The sequence below is a fragment of the Indicator indicator genome, chromosome 3 (assembly GCF_027791375.1).
Source record: "Indicator indicator isolate 239-I01 chromosome 3, UM_Iind_1.1, whole genome shotgun sequence".
NCBI classification, from domain to species: Eukaryota; Metazoa; Chordata; class Aves; order Piciformes; family Indicatoridae; genus Indicator; species Indicator indicator.
Window position 1 is genome coordinate 38,562,391 of NC_072012.1, and position 25,055 is coordinate 38,587,445.

Genomic DNA, 25,055 nt, shown 5'->3' on the forward strand with positions numbered 1-25,055 from the left:
CTTTTATGGTAGGACTGATCTTAATGTAACAGAAACTTGGTTTTTAGGTGTTAGTTTTGCTGGTGCATGTAATTTAATCCTCTAATCCATTTGTAATCTGATTTGTATACAACATTGGCGTATAAATACAGGACCATCTGTGACCAAAGACACTTTTGTGGCAGGTTGTGTTTGTCACCTGGTTCTTGAGTTTCTTAATGCCTAGCCTGATGTCTTCTTTCTTCTGATGGCTGTGTCACTGAGCAGGTTAAACTCAATATGTTTAAAGATGGGTAGGCTACACTTCTTTTAATAGCTTGTTCTTTTCTGTGAACATTAGTGATTTCACAGCCATAAAGTAAGTGGCATTTGGAAAGCAAGCAAATTATTTAAAATTAAAATGATACAATTCTCAGAGGACTGTTATGGTTTGGGGTTTTTTTAATTACTTTGAATGGATATAGTGTTTATATAGGTTTGTATCTGGACAGCTTGGTATAGAAAATACTCATTTGCTCTGAACTTTAAAATGTAATCTTAGAGTTCTTCTTCATAGTTTATTCCTAGAAAGATGATCCCAAGAGGCATCAGAGTTGGGAACTGTACTACGTGAAATGGAAAAAAAGTGTTTTGTTGCACAAGATGCTTATGCATCTGCTGCTTCTCTAAGTTATGGAAACATGAAGTTTTCATCTTGAGGTGTGAATGACTAACGCATATCATCATTTATCACCAACCCACAAGGATATTTTTCTTGTGTTGTTTAACTCTTATTTGCAGTAATGCTGTGACTTTCAGACCTCAGTGATTACCTGGGCATACACTGGTGTGGCTATCACAATGTTACACTTCACAAAATGCGGCAGAAGGACAATGGCCGAGATTCCCCGCAGCACAAAGGTTGCAGTGTGCCTATTTTACCTTGGTACTTTGACTTTAAAAGGCTGGCAGTCAACCTGACCTATAATTACAGAAGTTGAATACTGACAGAATCAAGTGTGTCATGCTGTTCATGATTCTTTAGTTTCTCCCCATGTATAACAGAAGGATTGTTTATACATTAATTTTTTGAACTGTGAACTTTGATTATTGCTCTAAATGGCACTAATAACCTTTAATGGATGGGCTTGATATTATTTCTCCATGGTTTAATTGGCTTGCTAGCAATCTTTCCCCCTCTCCTGCCCCCCAGATAGCTTAAATGCTTGGTTTCATTGCAATGTGAAATGTTGTACTTATGTGGGTTCTGTGTGTACTTGACTTTAATTACTCCCCACAAGCAGTTCACCACCTTAGCTTGGTAGGTAATTTATATATTAACATTTTTGGTCACATGCTACCTAAGTGAAAAAAGTCTTCACACAAGCATTTTTAAACACAAAATCAGAAATAGATTAGAATATGCTGACACAAGCTTTTCAGTGGTAATCTTCAACTGGAAACATGCCTATTTTATTAAACGTTTTTTTAAGTTGACTTCTTGGAGAAACTCGCTTATGCAATCACAGAGTGTCTGTGTATCTTTTGACTCTCTTGTCAGATTTCAACTGAATTCAGCTTAAGCATAAACCAAGGTGAGTAGTTGTTAACAGCCTTTATAAAAATAGACAGGAGTAGAAACTATGTAAATTCCAGTGGAGAAAGATCATAATATGGTTGCATCTCATTAGACATCAGGAAGTCCCCTTATGCAAATGCCAGAGTTGTTTTTAAAAAAATCCAACCAACCAAAACAAATAAAACGTGAAAAAACAATTCCAACTTGTACCAGGCAGACCTCAGCTTTACATTACAAAGAGTTTTGTGGCAACCATAGCTTAAGAAAGTATGTCCCTGTGTTGTAGTGTCCCCAGGTCCCTCACATGTAGTGTTGATGTGGCCTGGCTATGATTCAGATCGGAAGAAAAGAATAAAAAGTTTGCAGATATTTCCTTACCTAGTTATCTCATTCACATTGTGGTTTCTTAGACACTCAAAAGTTATTTAATCATCAGGCAGAAACCTACAGAAAGCTATAGTCTGTGGTGGTATTTGCATTGTAATATTTATTTCTGTCATAGAGAGGATAAAACTTAAAAAAATATTTCTATTTAATTTCTGTCTAAAGGTGCTTTCACCAGAACTCTTCTTCCTTCAGGGCACCTCAACATCTTCTAGCTTAAACAGCCTTGGTTCTACATATTTTGGAGAATTTACTCATTTGGGAGCAGAGTGCCTCACTAGACACACTCATAACTTCTTCCAGCTGGTCTGTTGGAGCAGAACTTTGATCTAATTGTGAACCAAGCTCCAGCCTCCAAAGTTCTTCAGTAGATCTTGAAAGAGTAATCACAATAAGTGGTATTTTTGGTGGTGAGATAGCTCAGCTTTGTACACTAAATGGTCCCTTTTAATTAAAACTCTAACATCTTAAAATTCATTAAAGTATTTACACTTCAGGAAAATGAAGATCAAAAGGTTACTGAATGTTTTATCTATTTCATTGCCTGTCACCTAATGTGATGAACTGGAAGTGTGCAATTACAGAGAAATGCTCCCTCACCAAGCACAACTCCCTGTGAAGTAAAGCTGAATACCCTTTTGAATGCTTTTGTTACATGCAACAAAGACTGTGCTGCAAATTAAGATAAAGATGTCCCTGTCTAGTTTGGGAGACCTGTGAACAAGAGGCAGCCTCCTTGAAACCTCTAATTAAATGACTTCTACTGGTGGGGCAGTCTTGCCCATGGCTCTCCCAGTGAGGGGATGGACACTGCCTTTATCATCTCTTGGCAATGACTGTTGCACCCCTCCACCTCCAACAAAAGTTCAGGGCTTTTTTTAACACAGTTGAAAGGAGTGAAGCCAGTGTGGGAAGACGTGAATATCAAGTTACAAATCTTCCTGTGAGAGTTCCTTCTCTGAGGAGTGGTGAATCATGCAAAAGGGAAGACAGGAGGAGAATTGAATGCAGGAGAGCATCCAGAAGGCAGGGGCAAAAGGATTCAAGTGTTTCTGAGGAAGAGGTGGAGTAGAACTATGTCTAGCTGAGGAATGAGGTGACCTCTGAATTGGAGGGTGGAGGAAATCTTGGAAGAGATGAAAGGATTTGGGTTGACAGAAGAGGTAGGTAGGGCTGGGAATTGGGAGTGTGGGAAGCTGTGAACAAGGGTGGGACTGGACTTGCAGTTGAAAAAAAAAAAATAAAGATTTGTGCCAAGATTGGGAACTGCAGCCAAGAGGGTGGGGAAAAGAATGAGATAGGGAAGAGGAACATGGGTGGAGATGGGAATTAATTCCACAGCTCTAAAGCCCACAGGCAAGTACGGTAGAGTTTCTCCCTGGCTGGAGGGTGGAGACACTACATCATACAAGAAAACTCGTTGCTATTTCTGGTGCCAGAAAGAAGCAGTCAGGTGCTTCCAGCTTGATGTCTTCCCCTCTGGATGCCCTCGAGGCTTCTGCAGGAATCTACAATCATAAGGCAGGAAATGCAGCGTTCCTGCATTGAGTACCTGACATCACTGAAGAGTGTGATAAGCTGCTGGATCGTTCTGTTGTCCATTTGGTCTGGTTTACCGTAGTTCTCATCAACTACAAATAAAAAATCCAATATGAATAATTTATTTATGTAAAAAGGAGTTTTAAATCAAATTATTAATCTGATTACCCAAATGCAGGTCTAGCTGTAACTCAAAAATGCCTTGATTAATTTTTAAATCGCTTTCTGAGATGTATTATTAGGCATAACTACAACTCTGTAAAATTTCCCTTTTTTTGTGATGCTACTGAAGGGTATTTTCTTGCAAGTATGTTTTTTGCTAAAATCAGAAGCAAAGATGAACTCCTAAGACTCTGTTTCCAGTTCACCGTGGTCAGTTAATGCTTTTTTTTTGTTTGTTTCCCCTTTGATTTTGTAGTAACAGCATACCTAAATGTTTAACTCCAAGCTCCGGAAAGCTGTCTGACTCCCCCTTGGTTTGTTTAGACTATTGATTTTTTTGAGCCCCCATGTATATCGGTGCTTTTAATAACAGAGTGAAATGTTTCCTAATACATACAACCAAGTTATTGGTCCTGTTATTCTTAAAATCTCCTTTTGGATTGTGATTTACCTCTGTACTCCCAATGTGACAATTATCATCTATATACTTGTAAATACACAGTAAAATGGCTGCAGTATTGAGTCATTGACATACCTAATACAGATATGATTAATCTAAAATTGAGAATATATACATGATTTGATAAAACAAATGCTAAAAAAAAAAGAGTTAAATACGGTATGCTGCCTTGGTTTGCTAATTTTCTACATCATTAGTCAACCAATATTTGGAGAATGGGGAGGCTGTCAGAAAAGTCTTGAGTTTAAAGTAATTATACAGTCTCTCATGACCCAGATGACTTACCAAAGAAATTCCGTTTTAGGAGTGTTCTATTTTAAGCAGGATGGGCTTTTTTGCTACCAAGAAAAGCTTGTATCATTATAATGAGCTGGCTCTGGAGGGTTTTAATTTGTGTAGGTGTTACTGATGTCATGGTAAGCAGCCAGAGAAGTGCTTCCAAAGAGAGCTGTGTAATCTACTATAAAGATTATTCCCTCCTTTTCTATTTATATTGATCCAAGTATTTTTTTTAATTGATGGGAGAAACGTCGCTTCTGCATGAATGTATTTCTGACAGTGCAGTGAAAGTGTAAGGCGACTCCTTGCTTGCCTTAGGCCTGTGCTGTGTGTTGAAGACTTCTGGGAATGTAACCTCAGCTTCTAACACAAACTTTTTTCTTTACCTCTGCATATTGACCAGTTTGTTCACTTTTTTGAACTGTGACGTTTATCATAAAAATGATCCTTTCTCCTTTAGGAAAAGAGGATTCAATAACCCTTTGGCTGAAAATCATACTGATTAGTTTTTAAAGTCTGGTGCCTTTGTAGTAACATGGTTCGTGTCTTACATCTTTGTTTTCTTCAGCTTCTCTTCAGTCTGTTGTTCGACTTTCTGTACAGCAAGACTTGAGTATTCTTGAAAAATATATATATGCATATTGCTGAAGATATGTATTAAGATATGCAGAGGTCTGTTAGGAATAAATCAATGAGCTTGTTTTTGTCTATTGTGGAACAACTGAGGTTTTAAAGGAGGCAAGGTCATTTAACCTGTTAATTGAGTTTGAATACTCAATGCCTCATATCAGATAGGATTTTAATTGGTAGACTTGCTATTCACTTTAAGATAAATTGCTCAGCATTTGTGTATAACATGTAAGCAAATAGGGTTTTTTTGCTGTATGCCTTGAAGCTATTATTATCTAAAATAAAAGCTTTGAGAGAATGTGTGCATGTGACTGTAATATAACAGTGGGAAATGTTTGTTTCTATTCCTTAAATGTTTCCATTTAGATAGGAAACTTACCTTTTGTTTATATTTTTTTTTGCATTTGATAGAAATGGCATGAAATGTAAATGCATTTATGCTGCAAGGTAGTACAAGGATGCTTAGATAGCTTTCACTTGATGTGAAACTTTATTTCAATTAATTTCTGACTTTTCAGAGAGCTAAGTGATGAGAGCTTGAGTGAAGACTTGGCAAGAGAACAAGGAAGACTTGTATAGAATTGTGGTGGCAGAAGTGAAGGTAGTCAGAGGTAGTAGTGGTTTATTATTAAGTACGTGTTGGTCAACTACAGGGTCTATGGAGCAGGAAGAGTGATTTGACTTTGTCCACAGTGTAGTTTGCTGAGGAGTGCAGAACTAAGAAGAACAAAGAGAAGAGGTAAACAAGTGAAAGAGAAGTTAATAATAAGTTGAGCTAAGATGAAGTGAGTCAATGGATCCTATTAAAACTAAGCAATAGTTCCAAGATCTGGCTTCAGTGTGTTGTAGCTGACAAATGGAAGGTGTTAGTTGCATTTTCTTCATTAAGAGTGTGTGCTACTGACTTAACTTGTAGAAAAGAACATTTTTTTTTTTAAATGAAACAGTTACTGTTATCATTCTACACAGTCCAGGGTGCTCTTAAATAAATGAAAGAATCCTTTGTTCAGTTGTAAATCAGTTCTTTATGGCTACTAATCCTTGAAACAACAAAATGTTTTACCTGCTGATTTGAAAATAGGAATTTTGCAATGCTTATACCCTTAATGTAATTTTAAAAGCCTACTGGAATTTCTAAATGAAATGAGAAAATGTAATTATTTTTCATTGTGGAGTTTTTTATTTAATTTGGCTTTGAACTTTTTCCTCATTTAATTCTGTTCCCAGACAGTGTAGTTCAGCCAGGTCTTTACTAGCATGAACTGGTGGGCACCAAGTGAGGAATGCCTTATTTTTCAGGATATGTTTGTACGAATAACCCCTGTCTATTCTGTATCTTTGAGAGCACATGGTGATCTTCTCTGAAGTAAGGTTAAAAGGTAAATGGCATGGTACTGTTTCTTTTGGCTATTGCATTAAAGTGTTTTGACCTTTTGCAACCTATTTTTATCTCAGGCAGTAAACTGTTTAGTTCTGCTTATCGAAAGATCCCTCGCTGCTCTCTTTTCCATGCTGTTCTTATCCAAAACACACTGTATCAATCCAACATCAGTAGACTTCATCAGCAACAGCTATTACTCTGCTTAGATATATAGCACTAAAAAAGTTTATTTATATTGTAATAGTACATTTTATCCAGTAATTATTTTAATATATAGATCAATGGTTTCCATTTTCATTATCTAGTTTAGATCTACTTTTGTATTACAGCCTTATTTGCTTACTCTCTCCCTGGATTTCTGCTATTTAACTTAAAATTACTTGTTTTGTTGTCTGCCCTAAAGTGTGAATTACTTTAGACTATTCAAACACTAGTTTATATATCATCAAAGATAAGATTAATATGACAAAGTAAGTATGTTTCCAGATATTAATTTGAAATCTTAGGAGGCGTTTAGTTGAGAATCAATTCCCCCCCACACACACCCCTTCATTGTGGTTTACCAGAGTGAAGTTCTATGCATTGGAGTGCTGGGTAGAGGCAGAACTTGCTGCATCTCTTCAGTGGCCACAATTAATAATGCTGCTGTTGATACCCAACAAATCTTTAGCCTGAGCTGCTGGGCAGCTGCTAACTTTGTTCTAGTTTTAATTTTTTTTTACTGAGTTGTCAGTTCACACATGACGGTAATGCTTTACCGTCATTACTAGCGAACCAATTTTGGTACCATAACCAACCTCCCTGGTTTATGGTTAGAATGAATAAGACATTTCATGACAGTAAATGTAAGAGAACTGAGTCTAGACCTCTGGTATCCTTGTACAAGTTTTGTCTCTTGAGTACTAGAAATATAGTTTTATTTTTTTCTTAGTAAATCTGTTGCAATGTGCTGTTTTCACAATTTATAGATGTCAGGGTTCATTCAAAGCTGCTTTAAGCTATGTGAAGAATACAGAGCTAAAGCTTTCAAACAAAAAAAACAACCCGAAAACAAAAAAACCCAAACCAGATCCCCAGACACACAAGAATATTTGATGATCTCAATTTTCTTCTGTTGGTCATAATACTTTTTATAAGGACTGACTGAAGCCAGACTCGAAAAGAATCAAAGCTTTTCAGTGGATGCCAGAATTTGAAGACAAGCAAACACTTCAAAAAGTCATGAGTGTGTTCACATATCTTGCCAAGTTTGTTCCAAATCTGTCCTCTGTCAGTTCACCCCATCAGACAACTTCTGGAAAATGTTCGGTGACACTGGACTGAGCAGGGCAGACATTCCTTTAATGAGTTTGATAGGTAACAGTTCTTGTGCTGAAATGCTGCAGCATTTTTAACTGTCTCATTAATAAAAGCTTGTAGGGAGGAAGTAGGAAGCCAATAGTCTTAGTTTCAAAAGATCTTTTTAAATGCAAAATAGGCTTGTTTTTCATGCGTTAAAATAATTAATGATTTAAAAATCAATGATTCCCAAGCTGCTTCTGAGCCAGCTAGTTGCTGTGATTCTTCAGTATTACTTAGGAGCTGTAACCCAAACTTATCAAATAACTAATTCCAAATACTGTGGTATGTAGTGATAAATGCAGAACTACTGCTACCTTCTCTTGGAACCGCAAATGGCAATCCCTACTCTAAGACATACGATTTACTAACCGTAAAAGACGATCTCTGCTCCTTGTGGCTTTCTCTCTGGGGAGAGACATACTTTCTTATTACCATTTTTTTTAAGATCAGATTTCTGCTTTCAAATAAGTGGAAACAGCTAGAATTGTGGGAACAGATTCAGGAGGGATAGTTTGGATGTTGAATGCTAAAAATCCATAAGGAATGAATGTGTTTGTAATGAGAAATGAGGCTTCATCATACATCTGACTTTCACCTCCCCTAGCTGTAATGCTAGGTTTATGTTGTGTGTCTTCATGTACTTTGTATTGGCTGAAGATACACACTAAGATCTGTGGTTGTTTCAGCACAGATCCTGTGTGCTTTGTCTGTTTAGATTAGGTGGCAGTTCTGTGGGCCGTCCTGAATGAGTGCAGAGAGACTGAACACACTAATAAAGCTATAGATAAATGTTCTTTCTAGACATCATCTACAGCTGCTTGTTGCCCTCTCACTCAGAACAGGTGACTCCTTCCTGCAGCCCAACTGATGCGCTAGAATGTGACATAATTGGGCTGATTTTGCCTGAAAATGAATTTTAGGAGTAAATCTGTATATTGTTGCCTCACACAAAGAAGTGAGGTGATGATTTGTGACATGGGAATGGTGACAGCTGGTTTGGGGGCATAGTCTTTTCAACTGTTACAACTGCATATGGAAAAAGATGTCCATCCACAAGCTCAGAAAAGCTTATAAAAGTCTTCAAAAACATGGCCTTAATTTACATTTTCCTATTTGAAAGGAGTACTTAAAGTAAATGATGAGAGTTACTATTTAGAGAGTAGAAACAGGACTGTGACTTGGACATGAAGAAAATGTGATCCCTTATTGAAGCACTAATAAAACTGATTTGTAAGGCTAATATAATGTGTGAAGTAATTCTAAACTTTCAGAAACGTTAAGGTTTAACATAAACTAAGTAATAAAATGTTGGTAATCTAAGTAATTGTTTTTCTTCTTGCAGCTGTTGCTTTTCCTCTCTGATAAGTTGTCCATTACACACAGTAGTTTACCTATTTTGTGTTGTATTTTCTTTATGCTGCACATTATTAAGCCCCCTAATGTTTAGCATGCATTTTTTTAACAATTAAGGAAAAACCTGAAGTTGCTCTTTAAACAGTGATTCCGAGAGAGTCTTCTCATTCACAGGGTGGTGCTTAAAACTCATTGACTGTACAATAACAATGTTGCTTCTAGTTAACTGCAACTGAGCTGCTGGGAGTTGCTCTTAATTGAAAAAGGAAGATTTTGTTTGTTTGTTTTCCTCTCTTGCTGCTCATTTACATGGTGCCTTTGAAAAAAACAAAACAAAACCAAAACTCACAAAAATACAGGTGATCCACACCCCAGGATAAAATTCTGTCTTATCTATTCATGAAAATGAGCCCTTTTAATGGAGAAAGTTGCATTGAGAATATTTGTAGCTGAGAGTATTTCTTGGATTTGAAAGTATGAAGACTTTGGTTAAGGGAAAATTAAATGAGCACAAGTTCCTTTTTAGTAAAAGCTCATGCATCATTGCTGATCTTGACTGCAGTACAGTCCATACTTGTGGATTTCAAACTACTGTCCCTTTCATGCAAAATAATGTGTGTGTTTCTATGATGAAGGAGAAGGTTTTGTCATGTAGTTGTTGCTGTTAATATACAGCCCGTTCTGATGAAGCTTAAGTGAATATTGCTTTCCTTTATGGTCAGTGGACATAACTGAAAGCTATTAAAGCATTTTTAACAAGAGATTTAACATAGAGTCTTTTGTAGATAAACTTCACCCTTCCTGTTTTGGATAGAGCAATAAGTTTACTGTGGAGCATATTTAGGAAATAGCTTTCCATCAGTTTGGTATTTTATAAATAAAAAGTTGCAGGGCGAGGTCCTTCCTGTGGCATAAAGCTGATTATTTCCTGTTTGATCCTGAACTGGTGCATTTCAAATAATGGGATTTTTTTTTTTTTGTTTTGCATCCATCAGAGAGGACAGCTTTTAGAATTTTGTTTTCATTTATGGTCCTATGAAAATGCAGTTTCTAGACTTGAAGATCACTGTAGAACAAAGATAAATTAATAGGTACATAAGATGTTGCTCTTTCAGACAATTTTTTTATTTAGCTTCATAGCTGTTTGTAGCTGGGCATTCTTAAACATATAGCTGGGTATTGTGCTTGAGCTGAAAAGGTGTTGTTGGTAAATCCTTTAAGAGATTACCAGCACTTCTAGTGAGGTTCAGAAACTGATGAATTGTAATTGCTGTGGATTATCTGAAATCAGATTTATCATCTGCTTGCAGAATGCACACATTTTCTATGAGAAGAACGTGAGAGGTAGAACTTTAAACTGCTCTTTTACTGAAGGAACACACAAGTTAATATATGAAGTAACAGTACCCTCGTCCAACACATCTGTTGTAAAAGAAGCCTATGAAATCTAGGCCACACACAAACCGGTCTCCAAGGGCCTGTAGTTGGTGTTAGAATGCTGTTATTATGTGGTCTGATTGGTTTAGTAAAGAATTATCTCCAGTAAAACCATGTAACATAATAGTTCTTGCTCTCCCACATGGGAGCTACTTCTGCTTGACTGAGCAAGACGTTTCTTGAAGCAGTAATAACGCACTTGCTCTTGCCAAAACGTAACATTAAATGAAATGTATCATGATGCACATTTCTGTTGTGTGTCAATTCTTTTTCATTTAAACATTTGCTTAAAGTCTTCCACTGCAGTATTGAAAATTATTAAAGTAAATGTATGGGTTTCCTAGCAATATGTTTAAAGTAAACTTTTTCCTTTTTATTGAAAACTTTTTGTTGTTATTTTAAAGCAACGAGGAACTATTGGGAAAACATAAGTTTTTGTAAATGAAAACTCTGTTGCTGTACTTTGCAGTTACTAATTTATTTGCCATGCAGTACATGTCACAGCAGTTTAATGTTTATCTTGCACCGTGCTGAATACTTTGTGCGTGGTGCTTTCCCTGTTCACTTTGGCTTAAAAGAGAGCTGAGACAGTTCAATAGTTGACATGAACAGTTTTTTGAATAGTACCAGCTTGGTTGGCTTTTGCTGTGATTGTTCAGAATTGTATAGCCTTGCTTTACAGATTTGTCCTTGTGTGACTGTGTGACACTTCCTATCATTGTTGAGGACTTATCATTTTAATTGCCTCTTAATTTTATTGTCTCTGCTCAACAGTGTGATACAAAAGCTGTATGTTCTTTATTTAGATTGCTTTATAAGCATTGAGTAGGTGCACAAAAATGTATAATCTTTTGTTTGGATGGTGAAGGGAAGAAAGGAGTTGAGGAGGGATGGTGCTTTCTACAGAGATGATGATTAGAGGTATTATTGCTGAGGGGCAGAGCCCAGCGCAGCAGAAGTGATATGAAGATGAGGCTGACGTGCAGAAGACAAGGAGGCAGCATGCTCTGTTTGGGCACTCCTGTGGTTGCTGCACACCCAAAACTAGTCACTGGCTTCCCCTGAGCTGCAATGGTCACCACCCTGTGCAAACAGCATGACTTTACTGTAATTGCAGAGGTGTCACCAGGGGCATGATACAAAGCAAAGGAGTATCCAGATGATGTCTTCGTTTTAACTGAAGATAATGCTTTCATGCAAGTAAATAATTTGACCTGCATGTTTTCTTCCCAGTGGATTACACAGCATGGAAAAGTTCTCAGGATCCAAGCCAGCTCTTCAGGGTTTTCAGTCTTAAAACGCATGTTTAAACTCAACAGAGAGTTTGCTGTAGTTATACATACCCACCCCCAGTTTTACAGAGCACTTTTCACCTCTTTTCACACTAGAATTATGCTTTAAAATGAAGTGGGAAGCCTTGCAGTGGTATTGTTGTAGACTGCATATTCCTCTTTCAAATCAGTTTAATCAAAGGAATAAATAAAAATGCAGGCAGGAGATGCTGTGTTCTAGAAGCAAAGATGTAGGCCAGCTGTGCCCCCCATGCAGGGAGCAGCAACCAACACCTGGGATGTACAGAGTGAGGTGGCCTCAGCTCCCTCTCCCCTGGGCCTCCTTGCGGCACCCCTTCCTGCTGCACTGTGCTCACACACTGTCCTTCATGTCACTAGTCCTGGTCCTTGAGGGCAAAGCAGAGTTCAAATTGGAATTCATGCTGTTTTTAAAATGATGCCTGTATCAGTATGTATTCCACATGAGGGACTTTAGCAGAACTTCCAGTCAGGTATTTAGATGCTGATTATTAAACCAAGTGCTAGAAATTTTCAATGGAAAGGGAGCCAGAATTACATATAAGTGCAAACAACTTTAATATTCTGCGTATCTTCAGCAAGTAGCAAATTAAAACAAAATTGTTCATTGTTATATAGTAGATTCAATAACTTGTTTCCCCCAACTTGCATTTCAATGAATTGGTCTATAAACACATTGGTTAATGGGTGCAGAAATTATTACACGGATTCAAGGCAAAATTATTAGTGCATTTTTAACAAAGGAATAGACTTGTTGATATGTTTTAAAATTGTATGCTGCTATTGTTACCAGGTATTCAATTTGTTATGTTAATTCAGCTTTTTGTAACCATGAAAAATAGTTCATCTTTAGTTGAAACCCAATTTTAAATGTCTTGATCATGGGAATTGTCTGTGAGGGGTTTAATGACAGTTCTGAGCATTCTTTGCACTGTGGAGCTATAAAGTTATATATTGTGCTCATAAACGTAGCACTACAATTATGCTGCCACTGCAGTAATGAAAAATTCTCTGTGCACTTTCAGCAGAGGATTAGCTTATTGTATATAAGGAGAGTAAATTTTGGGTAAAGCTAATATCGAATTTTCATGGTTGAGAAAAATCTTAAGGTAGTATCTAAATAAATTAAAAACAAATGATGTGGGGAGAGGTAACATTTCCTTTAAAAAGATGTTTTGGCAAAGGAAAAAAACTGGTACCAGCAACAGTGAAGTAATTTAGTGTATAGTAATTTCCCTGTTTGCTAGCATTTGCATGCACAATTGTAACACAGACCCTTACTGTGCATGCAGTCGGCTTAGAGCTAGGTCTACATTACAAAATCTTTTAGCAAAGCTTTCAGTTAGGAGTACAAGAGAAAATACACCTCATAGTCTGTCTACTCATGCTGAGAAAATCTGGCATCGATGTGGCTGCATTAACAGAAGAGCACTTTGTCAGACTTGTTTTAGGTCTGCTGAGGAGGGGAAGTCGGAAGCTGGTTTATACCACCAGAGGGCTATACCAGCCTAGCTGTCTTGGTTTAGCTACAGGAACTAAAGCTGTTACCTCTGTCTGGTGTAGAGGAGCCCTGGGGCATCACTGGAGCAGGAGAGATTTCAGGGTGTTTGCCGTTTCCTTAATACGGTGTCTGGAGATGTGGTATGATTTTCAGACTTGGGCTATACTTGTGCTTTGCAAGTTCAAGCTCTGCCTTTATCAGGAATCAAACAACTACCAGTGAGCATGCTGCTTCATTCCTCCTTCCATGGACTATTTGATGCTTGTAGGAGATGCGCCCTCAGTAACTGAGAAGTTTCTGTCTTCTGAAAGTATATTAAATGAAAAGTTGCATGAATCACAGATACAAGATAGTGATTGCTGGGCATGTTGGGTCTTCTCAAGGGTGAGTTAGTATCTAAGGGTTGCAGGCTATGGTTTGTGAGCCACAACTCTTAACTCTTTTCCACGTATGAACTGAGCCTTGAATGTCTTTGGCCTTCTGGATGAGGAGCAGAGAACAAGCATCTCTGAAGATGAGGGTTGACTCGAGCACTGGTGGTGAGCTGCATACATGTGGTGCAGAGATGCTCAAAGAGCCTAGAGTTGTGTTGTGGTGCTGTGAAAGAGTTCTGATGGAGGTGTGAAAGTGTTAATCTGTAAATGTATGAAAGGATAAGAATGCTCAAAAGTGCAGGAAAGATTGTGCTGAAAAAGAGCAAAGGATTGGAAATTCCAGATTAAATCATGAGCATCAGTTTTACTTGTTAAATCATCACATCCTCTTAATGTATGTGATCCCATGTGATCTTTCTCATGCTTGGTGATCCTGCTTGTGTTTGCAAGCAGAAGTACCACCTTCTGCATTTCGGTGAATTTGCTTGACCATTTCTTGTGTAAAGCTGCTTGAGCTTTGCACGCACAAGGCTCTCGATTCCTATTTAAAAGGCTTTTACATGCACATAAAGCCAAGAGCATTCAAAACAAGTACCACAGTCATATTAACTCAAAACAATAGCAGGAGACCATAGATAATATTGTCCACCTTGATATAAAATAAGCACATTCATTAGAACAGTTCTTCCAGGAATGAGAAGTGAAGATTCAGTTGAGTCCTCCCAGGAGAAATTCGCATCTCCTACTTGTTACTCAGTTGTACTTTCTACCAGCTGGGGATATGGAAGGTACAGAGGCCAACTCATAGCCTGGTGGGACTTGTCTTTCTGAAGAGTCTTTCCGTTTGTCAGAGAACTGGAGAAGCTGTAGTTTTAGGTTTTCTGGATCACCTTCTGAGAATTTAAAAATCCTGCACAGGCTGAGGAGCTACACTAGAGGAACTTGGTGTGGGCTGAAACAAGAGTTGCTAATACCTCCATTTTAACTTACATTTACTGGCCTCATGCCCTTTGAGTATTGTGTCCTGTGCTCAGATCTGCAGCCTCACAGATCTCAGATGTCCTGATTTTGGAAAACTCTTCAAAGTGTACATGAATTCACCTTAGATACTTTTCATTCATAGGACAATCAAGGCTATATATTTTGTATGTGTATATAAAATAAATATGAATATATCTGTGTATTTGGGAGAAGAACAGCTGCTTCTGCTTCTCTTTCATCTGCTTACTGCATTCTCTTTATTATGCCGGTACTGTATCTTTGTTCAGAGAATAAAAGTATGCTAGAGCCTTGGTAAATGATCACCCTATGGCTTTAGCTGTTTTCAGGATTACCTGACATATATATCAGACAGAATAATCATGTCATTGGTATGATTCCCTTTCTTGTTTTTCAATATTAAAAGGTTATTTCTTCTTTACCCACACATGGAATCATTTTCAGTTTCAAGTTCCAGATGCTTACAGATGAGCTTTCCATGGTCTGAGCTCAAAATCAGTATCAGCTGGAATTTTAAAGATAAGATTGTTTTCAAACTTTGTTGGGTCACAAGTTCTTCCAGTATTCTTCTCCAACAGAGAGTTTTTTTGCTTGGAGGCTTTTCTGCGGTTTTCTTTCTTTCTCAAGCATCATATTCTGAGCTTATTTTCCAGAAATTGCTGCTTCCTCTTCTATGGAGAAGATGGATTTTAATATGCCATGACACCTTTCTTCTTTTTTAAGGGGCTTTGAGTGTTTTCACTCTTCTGTTAAATAGTTGACCATACCATTAGGCTGTATTTAATATCTTCTGTAATTGATATTCTTGTATTTGATAATCTTAGCTCCCTTTGGCAAAGCACAGTAACTTCTCTCTGAGGGTTGCTGGTTGTGCACTGCTTCAAGTATAAACTGGTTGGTGAAGTTAATTCCACTTTAAAACTGTGGCTCATGGTTCTTTCAGTTGTGCTGATGCATCTGGTTTTTAGAATTGAATCACTGGATTGCAGTGGGGGGAAGTAATTTTAAAAGGGATCATCTCAATGATGCAATTTACATCTCAGCTATACAAATAGGTTTATCAGCACAATTGAGAAGGAGGCAGATTGCACCAGGAGGATCAGAAATTAGCATCTGGGTTAGAAATCTTGTTGAGGGAAAATTGCTCAATTATTGTCAGAGAACCTGAGCTATTTCCTTTGTTTTGTGTTGTGAGAACTGCCTTCCTGCTCCACCTTGACCCTCTTCCCCTATTTTAGGTCAGTTCTATTTAACACAAAGCATTAAAAACGTCCAACTCATGTATGAAGGTGTTTAGTTTCCAGATTGTTGTGACGGCAAAGTGACTTCTGACTCCAGATGCAGCAATGATGATTACTCTCCTGATTCTCCTCCAAGTCTTTTGAGGAAAAATGCGCTTAGATTGTGTTGATACTTATGTGCTGAGGGTCAGAGAATTTCATCTGTGATGTGAGAGAAATAGCAGATGGAAGTCTTTGCCATTAATTTGAAGACCAGTTAAAAGTAGAGCATTTCTTCCAGTTAGAGCTTTGAGTGCCTTCCTATGGAGAAGACAAAGCAATGTGTCTGTGTTCTCTATTAGTGCCAGGGTTTCACTCTTGCTGGTGCTGCACAGTGTCCTCTGAAGACTGACCATTGCCAGGTTTGTTTACCTGTGGAAGACCATACACATGTCCTTGGTCTAACCACTTCAAAGGTGATAAAATAGGACAAATAGATATGCATTTAAAAAAAAAATGGGGGGGGGAGGGGGGGGAGAGAAGGTCTGAACTATTTCCCCCAAAACATAGTGGCTGTGGGGAGAAGAAACCTTTCAGAGTAATTCTGTGAAGGTTGCTAGCAAGCTTGCTGCAAGTACTTGAAAGGGATGAGTTACCCAAAGTGAAATACCACCTGTCTGTCCTATGGCTAATCAGAGACAGCAGTTCTTCCTGAGCTTTTCCCTTGGAAAAAATCAGAAAAAAAGTAACCTGAATTTACGCTGTTTGAAGTTCTCTTAGCAAGCGCCATGTTTTACTTGCTGTGGAACCTGAACTCTGAGAAAAGTCTGAGTTTCATGCTGATACTACCAAAGAACTAAGCATACAAAGCAGGAAGCAAACCCTCTCTCATAAATTGCCCGGCACGCACTGGTTCCACTCTTAAGATGTTTAGCTCCAGTTTGTTTTGGGCTGCGCTCTTCTTGACTTCTTAATCTCCATTGAAAATGAGATTCTGCCATAACATTTTCTTTTATTTGTCAGCCAGTGTTTAAAAAGTAGGTCCTATTTCAAACTATTTTTGCAGAATATAGAGTCATAGAATGCATCACATTGGAAGGGGCTCTCCAAGGTCATCTTGTCCAGCTCCCTGGAGTTGGCAGGGACACCTCCAACTAGATCAAGCTGCCCAGGGTCACATTGAGTCTGATCTTGAATGTCTCCAGGTATAGGGCCTCAACCACATCCCTGGGGCAACCTGTTCCAGTGTTTCACCATCCTCATTATGCAGAACTTCCTCCTGATAGCCAACCTACATCTCCCCTGCCCCAGCTTCAAACCATTGCCCCTTGTCCAATCACCACAGGCCCTTCTAAACAGTCCCTGATCTAAAACTTTTGAGACCTGTCTTTATTAGAGGTATCACGTTAAATCATTGTGTTTCTGAGAGTAGTTTAATTTGTATACAGAATGTTTTGGGGCTTTTTTACTATTCCTTTGACATGACTTTTGATTAAGTTGCCTTTGGACTGGCCCTTACAGATAAAAATACATGGTATTATTTTGATTGTGGGGGCGTTTTTTTGTTTGTTTTTTATTCTTCCTCTTTTACTAATAGGAAATTGCATGTATTTAGTTGTATCATTTGTGTATACAGTACAGACAAATGTGGGAGGAAATGGTCACACATCTCTGTTAAAAATAAGTTCTGACACAAACACACAGTGCTTTGAGGAATAGCAACGTTTTAGTAGTTTGGTTGTTCTTTGCTCCTTAAAAAAAAAAAAAAGTGCAGAGGTATAAAACTTACTTGTTTTCATTCAAAAAGATGGTGTATTTTCTAAACAGAAGTTGGCCAAAGAGGTGTGGAAATAAACTGCAGATGGAAGACTTTGAAATGTTCCCCTTTTTTGAGTGTGTTTAGATTAATAACCTTAGCTGGAATCTGAACGAAAAAAATTTGAAAGGCCACTGACTCACTTATGAAAACCACCTTGGAGCACAGTTATGTTTGTTTGAAAAACAGTTTGCAGTGATAAGGAGAAGTTACTTCTCCTCAACTGTGGTATGTAACTGACTTGCAGCCTCTTTATTCACAGAATCACAGAATTGTCATGGTTGGAAGGGACCTCAAAGATCATCCAGTTCCAACCCCCATGCCATGGGCAGGGACTTTCCACTAGATCAGGTTGTCCAGAACCCCATCCAGCCTGGTCTTGGAAACATCCAGGGATGGGGCTTCCACCACCTCCCTGGGCAACCTGTCCCAGTGTCTCACCACCCTCATGGTGAAGAACATTTTCCTAATATCCAATGTGAATCTACCCACTTCTAGTTTTGCTCCATTCCCCCTAGTCCTATCAATACCCAACACCCCAGAAGGTCCCTCATCAGCAGAAGGTCCCTCATCAGCTTTCTTGTAGGCCCCCCCTTCAGATACTGGAAGGCCACACTAAGGTCTCCTTGGAGCCTTCTCTGGACTGAATAGCCCCAACTCTCTCAGTCTGTCCTCATAGGAGAGGAGCTCCAGCCCTCTGACCATCCTCGTGGCCCTTATCTGGACACGTTCCAGCACACCCGTATCTTTCCTGTATAGGGGCTCCAGAACTGGATGTGGTACTCAAGTTCCCTGCAGTATGAGATCAGATATAAACCACCACTAGGATTTCTCTGATCCTTAGTGGTTGAATCACAAATGCAGTCAAGGTAATTAAAATCGTATTTGTCAAGAATTCCTGCAAGAAACAGATACCCAACAAACAAATATAATTTGGTGAAATCACTTAAACACAACTTGTATTTAAAGTTTTAGAAAAGGTTACAGACAAAGTTATTGCAGCTTCGTAAAAAAATTGTTGTTAGACATGACACAGTTGCTTTTCATTGCAAATAGATGTAAAATTCATTTAGTTTAGCATTTGCATGTTGCTCTGCCATTCTGTTTTAAATATTGCTGCAAGAGGAACTTAATCTCTCTTTAAGGCATTTCTTTCAATGAAAGTTATTTCTTTTGTCTGGGTAGTTATGGACTAGTTACATTTACATTAGTGCAAGTCAGAAGAAAGGAAAAGGCAAATACGCCTTACAGCTGAAACTCATGTTGAATCCAGTATTCTTTGGTTTGGATCTGCAGTAGCACCTAACTCAATGAGGGCTGTTGGTGTGCTAAGCTGAAGAGCCTTGCCCTTAATCATTTTCTAAAATGTGTTGTTTCTAGGTCTACAGACAAGACTGTGAAACCTTTGGCATGGTAGTGAAGATGCTAATTGATAAAGATCCATCATTGGAGAAGTCCATTCAGTTTGCCCTCAGGCAGAATTTGCATGAAATAGGTGAGCGATGCATTGAAGAACTCAAACATTTCATTGCACAGTATGATGCTGCCAATCAAGATCTTTCAGAGTCCTTCAAAGAGGGCTCATACTAAAGACAAAAACACACTTTTCGATCCTCTGCATTGTGTACGCCATAATACATAAATCTGCATTTCATGGGGAAAGAGGAGAACTTGCTGAGGATTTGAATCCAAGGTCTGCGCTCCTTCATAATAGCTCTGGTGGCTATACCTTGTTGCCCATGGTCTCCACAAGTGCATTCTTCCTACCTGTACTTGTTGACATCTGTTCCTTTGACAGGATGTTCTTTTCAAAGATGCTGTAAAGTGGCAAACTATTTTTTAACTTTTAAGCAGTTCCCTAGGAAAAAAAATGTCAGTTCCATGTGTGTTAATGTTTGTAATTGTAACTTCAAACACTGTATTTTTTATTAAAATAAGGAGAAGCAACTCTGCATTCCTCTACTTACCCAGAAATATCTCTTGTTTTCATATGTACTACAGGAAGGGAAGACTTGCAGAACTGGTCACAGCTATGATTTAAATTATTTATCATACTTTAATTTTAATCTTCAAATTTATTCTGTAATCTGTATTCTCTGTCTGCTCTGCCAGAGCAGCTCTAGCCACTTCAAGTGAGAAGTGCTGTATTCTTTGTCCTAATTACAGGTTCCTCAAATGCCAGTTAAATGTTGGTGGTTTCCGTATCACGAGTCATTACTAGTAAGCAGTATTATGTAGGATGATTTCCACTTTTTGTTACTATTTGCTGCTAATCATTTCCTTTATGATATTTTCTACGCCTTACACAGTGTAACTGCAGGCAGCCACTGAGCAGAGGAAGGTCCCTTCTCTTCCTCTCTTCCTTCCCCTGTTTGTATCTTCTCACCAGTTTTCATCCATTGATTTTAACAATTAGAAGGCTGTGTGTAATCTTTATTGCTGACATGAAGAAGGAGCAAGAATTTGGAGTGGCAAGGAAGGCAAGCAGGACTGTCTCCTTAGTAAGTCCAAGTTGCTTTCTATTAGGTAGAACATGAAATTGAAACCTAAGGCCCCAAATCCATCATCATTTCAAACCTAGGTGATTCTGGACCATTCTATGAGTCTATGAATGTCTGGCACCACTTTTGACCTGATGGAGCAGATTGTAGTTGGGGACCAGTGGTTGAGGAGAATAAAAAAGCTGACAGTGCTACATGATTACTTTTCAGAGATGAAAAATAGTAGGACTCATTGATGGTATCCCAACTGTTGGATTGTGTACAGCATTTAACTTCATAAGGTACTGTTTTAGGAAAGTGTTTTAGGAAAGGAATAATCCAGTCATAATCACAGAGAGGTAAGTATAAGCACACTGGTTTTCTATGCATGTGCATTTCGAAACTTGAAACTCTGTAGAAGGACTTACGACCAAAGCTCACTGTTTCTAGAGTGCACAGTATTTTAAAGTTAAAAAGTCTTTAAATTCAGCCTCCTTATTAAGATAGCTTTTCAGATTTCATCAGAATGTAAATTGAAATAGCAGTGCTTTTTGTACAAAGTACTGTACGTATCACAGCATCTTACACATGCAAATATTGATATGGAATATGATTCCTGAGACACCTGCTTAGTTTTTGTGTCAATAGGGTATGGTTTTTGCAGTTGGCATTTGTTGGTTTCTAAGAGTTCACACTGCTCAAAGGAGATGGCCTGCAACTTAACCTTGGTGGCCCCTGAGATTGTATGGGCTGCACAGTGAGTAGGAATCAGCTCAGGGAATCTACAGGATGCTAACTTGGGGAAGGAGATAGGGGCAGAGTGAGAACCTGTTGTGGCACAGTAGCTAGACCTGCCCTGCCCCTTCTGGCAACAACTTGGTTTGCCAAGATCAGTTATGAGATCACAGGCAAAGTCTTCTCTCAGGCATAGGCATAACTTCAGAACTTCACTACTTGTCTACAGAACCAGGAGCCTTCGGCCTATGACATCTGAGTTTCTGCTTTGGGTTAGAAATGCTAATGAACAACAAAAAAGCCAAAATAGTGTTTAAAATATTTTAGATTAAAAATGTTCCTTGTTACTGTATAGTTGGGAGTCTCCTTTGTTAAAAGCCTGAGACTCCTATTTTTGTCATTTACTATGACAAAATAATCTGATTTGATTCTAAGCTTAGAATCAAAGAATCATAGAATATCTCAAATTGGCAGAGACTCATAAGGATCACTGAGTCCAGCTCTGCTCCTTGCTGAACCACCTGAAACTAAACTACATGACGGTGTGTGTCATTGCAAACGCTCCTTGAACTCTGGCAAGCTTGGTGGTGTGACCACTTCCCTGGGCAGCTTGTTCCAGTGACTGACCATCCTCTCAGTGAAGAATGTTTTTCAGATGTCCAGTCTGAACTTCCCTGATGCAGCTTTATTCCATTTCCTTGTCACTGGTCACCAGAGAGAGGAGATCAGCACTTCCCCCTCTACTGCCCCTCTTGAAAAAGCTGTAGACTGTGAGGAGGACCTCAGGTGCTTGTAAGTCTTGCCCTTGAGGCCTTGTAACATCTTGGTCTCCTCTGGGCACACTCTCCAGTGGCCTCCTCTGGGCACACTTTTAATAGTCTAACGTCCTCCTTATACTGGGGCACCCAAAGCTGCACACAGTGTTTGAGGTGGGGCTGCATCAATGCAGAGTGGGACAGTCCTCTCCTTTGGCCAGCTATGCTGTGCTTAATGCACCCCCAGGACATGGTTGGTCCTTTTGGCTGCCAGGGCACACAAATCCCTGGACCTCTTTCCATAGGGCTGCTCTCCAGCTTCTCATCCCCTTTTGTACATATAACCAGATCTACCCTGGCCCAGGTGGAGAATCTGGCACTTGCTTCTGTTTAAATTTCGTATGGTTGGTGATTTCCCAGCTCTGTGGCTTATCCAGCTCTCTCTGCAAGGCCTCAGAATTGTTTAGGCTGGAAAAGACCTTTAAAATCAAATCCAGCAATTAATCTAACACTACCAAGTCTGCTACTAAACCATGTCCGTAAGCACCACGTCTTCTTTGAGGGAGTCCATAGCTCCTAGTTTAGTGCCATCAGCAAACTTACTTAATGTACATTTGGCTTCTGTGTCTGTATCCTTTATAAAACACTAAAGAGCAGTGGTCCTAGAACTGCCCTGGGGAACCCTACTGGTGGCTAGCTGCCAAGCTGATGGAACCCTATGTCTTGTAACTCCTTGAGCCAACCCATCAGCCAGTATTCTCAGGTTTTTCAGATCAGCTAATAGGTCAGATAGATCTTTCAAAACTTTTTTAGGTTTTCCTTAGCTTCATCTGACTTTCCTTTATAAATGAATCAAATCTTACGTCTGAACTAAGGAGCCTTTTGAAATTTCTGTAAGTGCTGTTTCTATGAAAGGTTTAATTCACATTAATGAGTAATCATTAACTGGTTTTCCATTCAATACTTGTTACATTGACTATTCACATTTTGTGCTATATACTTCTGTTGATGTAAGTAAAATACTGTGCCAATCACTTAAGAAAGAAACATGGCTTTTAGTCTTCCTTCCTGTAGAAACAAGCATACACTTTGGATTTACTCCATCCATCTCAGTTAAAAAAAGTTGTTCTTGCTCTGGTGGACAGCCTCAGTGAGGCTCCTGGAAAGGGGTAGGAATTTGTGCTGTGCTGGAGGAATTTGTTTTGTCACATGAAAATAAAACTTACTCCTAGTGCTTAGTATTAATGTGCAGATATTCTTAAAAGAACACAAGGGGAAGAAGAAAGGAAAGGAACATGGAAATTCAGTGCTTCCTGCTGAAGCTGGGGTGATTCTGAACTGATCTGTAAAGTCACCAAGTGGGTTGGCAGCTTTAAGTGACAGCATGAGTAGCTTTGAAAACAAGCAATGAAACCACTATGGATTTAGAAAGAGCTAATGCCACGTATCAGAGGAAAATTGGTTCCATGCACTGTTTTCTGTGCAAGGCTTCCCCTTTTAATGAGGATGTGGAAAATGTATTACCCTAGTGTTTCACACTGTCCTGAAGGTTTGGCTGGGATAAAGTTAGTTTTCTTCACAGAAGCTGGTAGGTGATGCTATGTTTTGGATTTGTGCTGGAAGCAGTGTTGATAACACAGGGATGCTTCAGCTGTTGCTGGGCAGGGCTTACACAGTCTAGGCTTTTTCTGCTTCTCAAGTAAGTAAGCTGGGGTGGGCAAGAAGCTGGAAGGGGACACAGCTAGGACAGCTGACCCCAGTGACCAAAGGGATATCCCAGACCACATGACATCACGCACAACAATAAAATTGGGGGTTGGAGGGAGGGAGGAAGTTTGCCAGAGCTGCTATTGCTCAGGGACTGGCTGGGAATTGATTGGCTGGTGGAAGCATCTGGGGGTTTCTCTGTCACTTGGTGGTTTTGGGACTCTATTTTGCTTTGGTGTTGTTTTTTTCCCCCACTTATTAAACTGTCTTTTATCTCAACTCAGCCTTTTCCCCCTCTTCCTACTTGGGTGGTGCTGAGGAAGTAGCAATTGAGCAACTGCTCATTTGGTAAGCACTTAGGTGTACAAATTCCATTTGGAATACAGGTGCTACTTCTAATAACACAAAAAAGAATGTACAGCTTTAGTGATTGTATCTTGAGTCTTGTGCTGGTAGCATACGCTCTGTCCTGTACCGTTATCTTTAAGGTGGAAGAACTGATTGGAAACACTAAAACCTAAGCAGAAAGAATGAAGGAGAAATCTTCTATGTCAAGCTGAAAACACTAAACCAAGTTACATAGCTATATTCTTAGTGTATTTTTAAAACATGGATAAAAATCCAAGTTACAAGTACCTGTTACTCCTAGCAGTCCATTCCTCAGCAAAACAAAGCTTTCTAAGTGTTTTCTAATGCTGCTAATTACTTGCAGTCCTGCAGCCCAGAACAGGTAAGGGAGATGTATGTGCCTTGCAGCAGAGGTATCTAAACCAGCTCTGAACAAGCTGCTTGACCACTGGAGCAACAACACTGGAGCGCTGCTCCCCTAGGCATTGTGCTGTGCAATCAGATCTTCCTTGGCTGAGTTTGGTCTTGAGGGAAAACATGTCAGAGCTCCTGCCTTGGGCACTGCCAGTTGGCTGCTATAAGAAAGCAAATGCTGCCTGAGCCACTACAGCACCCCACCAGCTGGAAGCATCCCCTGAGCATCCCATTGGCCCACATGATGCAGCATGATAGTACTTTGATCAGCTTTCAGGTACACAAGATTTATTTCTACTAGAAAAGTGACTTAGATGGTGAACACCACCTCTGAGAGTAAAGGATCTGCCACTTACTTCATCCTGAAAAATACAAGTCCATAACTGCTGGTTTGGTTTAGCTTCCTTAGCAATAGCTTCCTTTTGTCTCCTGTAAGTCAGTACCCACGTGTCTACCTACTCCCTCCCTTTTTTCTTTGCTTTTATTGCAAAACTTCTATATCCTCAAGAATGAGAAGCACAGTTCAATTTGCCAGGCTTTTTTTGGTAACAAGTATCTGGTATTTCATTAAGGTGGTCAGAAAGCCAATAGCTTTATCATTGACTATCTCAGTTGGTGGGTGTCACTGTTAATTCAAGTAACAAACTTCTGCCCTTTACCTAAAAAAACTGGAAGCTGTTTATTGCAACTTAAAATAGCTCCTCCTCCATGGAGGAGCTCAAGGCAACTCCTGAGATTACACACAGAATTACCTACTACTTTATAAATTTTGCCAGCTTGCTTCCTTGAACAACCCAGCATCTCTCTTCTGTGATGCTGGTGGATTTCACAAGCTTTTGGGGCAAGGAGGGGAACAAGTCGGGGTGATGGAACACTGGAACAGGTTGCCCAGA

The 25,055-nt window shown here is 39.1% G+C and overlaps 1 protein-coding gene across 1 annotated transcript in view; it reads left to right on the plus strand.

Moving 5' to 3' along the window:
- Positions 1-19,335, plus strand: part of PPHLN1 (periphilin 1) — a 53,513-nt gene extending 34,178 nt beyond the window's left edge. The window contains exon 9 of the mRNA XM_054399496.1: positions 19,104-19,335. Coding sequence (XP_054255471.1) covers positions 19,104-19,313 — 210 coding nt within the window. The 3' untranslated portion in view covers positions 19,314-19,335. The remainder of the gene's footprint in view (positions 1-19,103) is intronic.
- Positions 19,336-25,055: the final 5,720 nt, after the last annotated feature.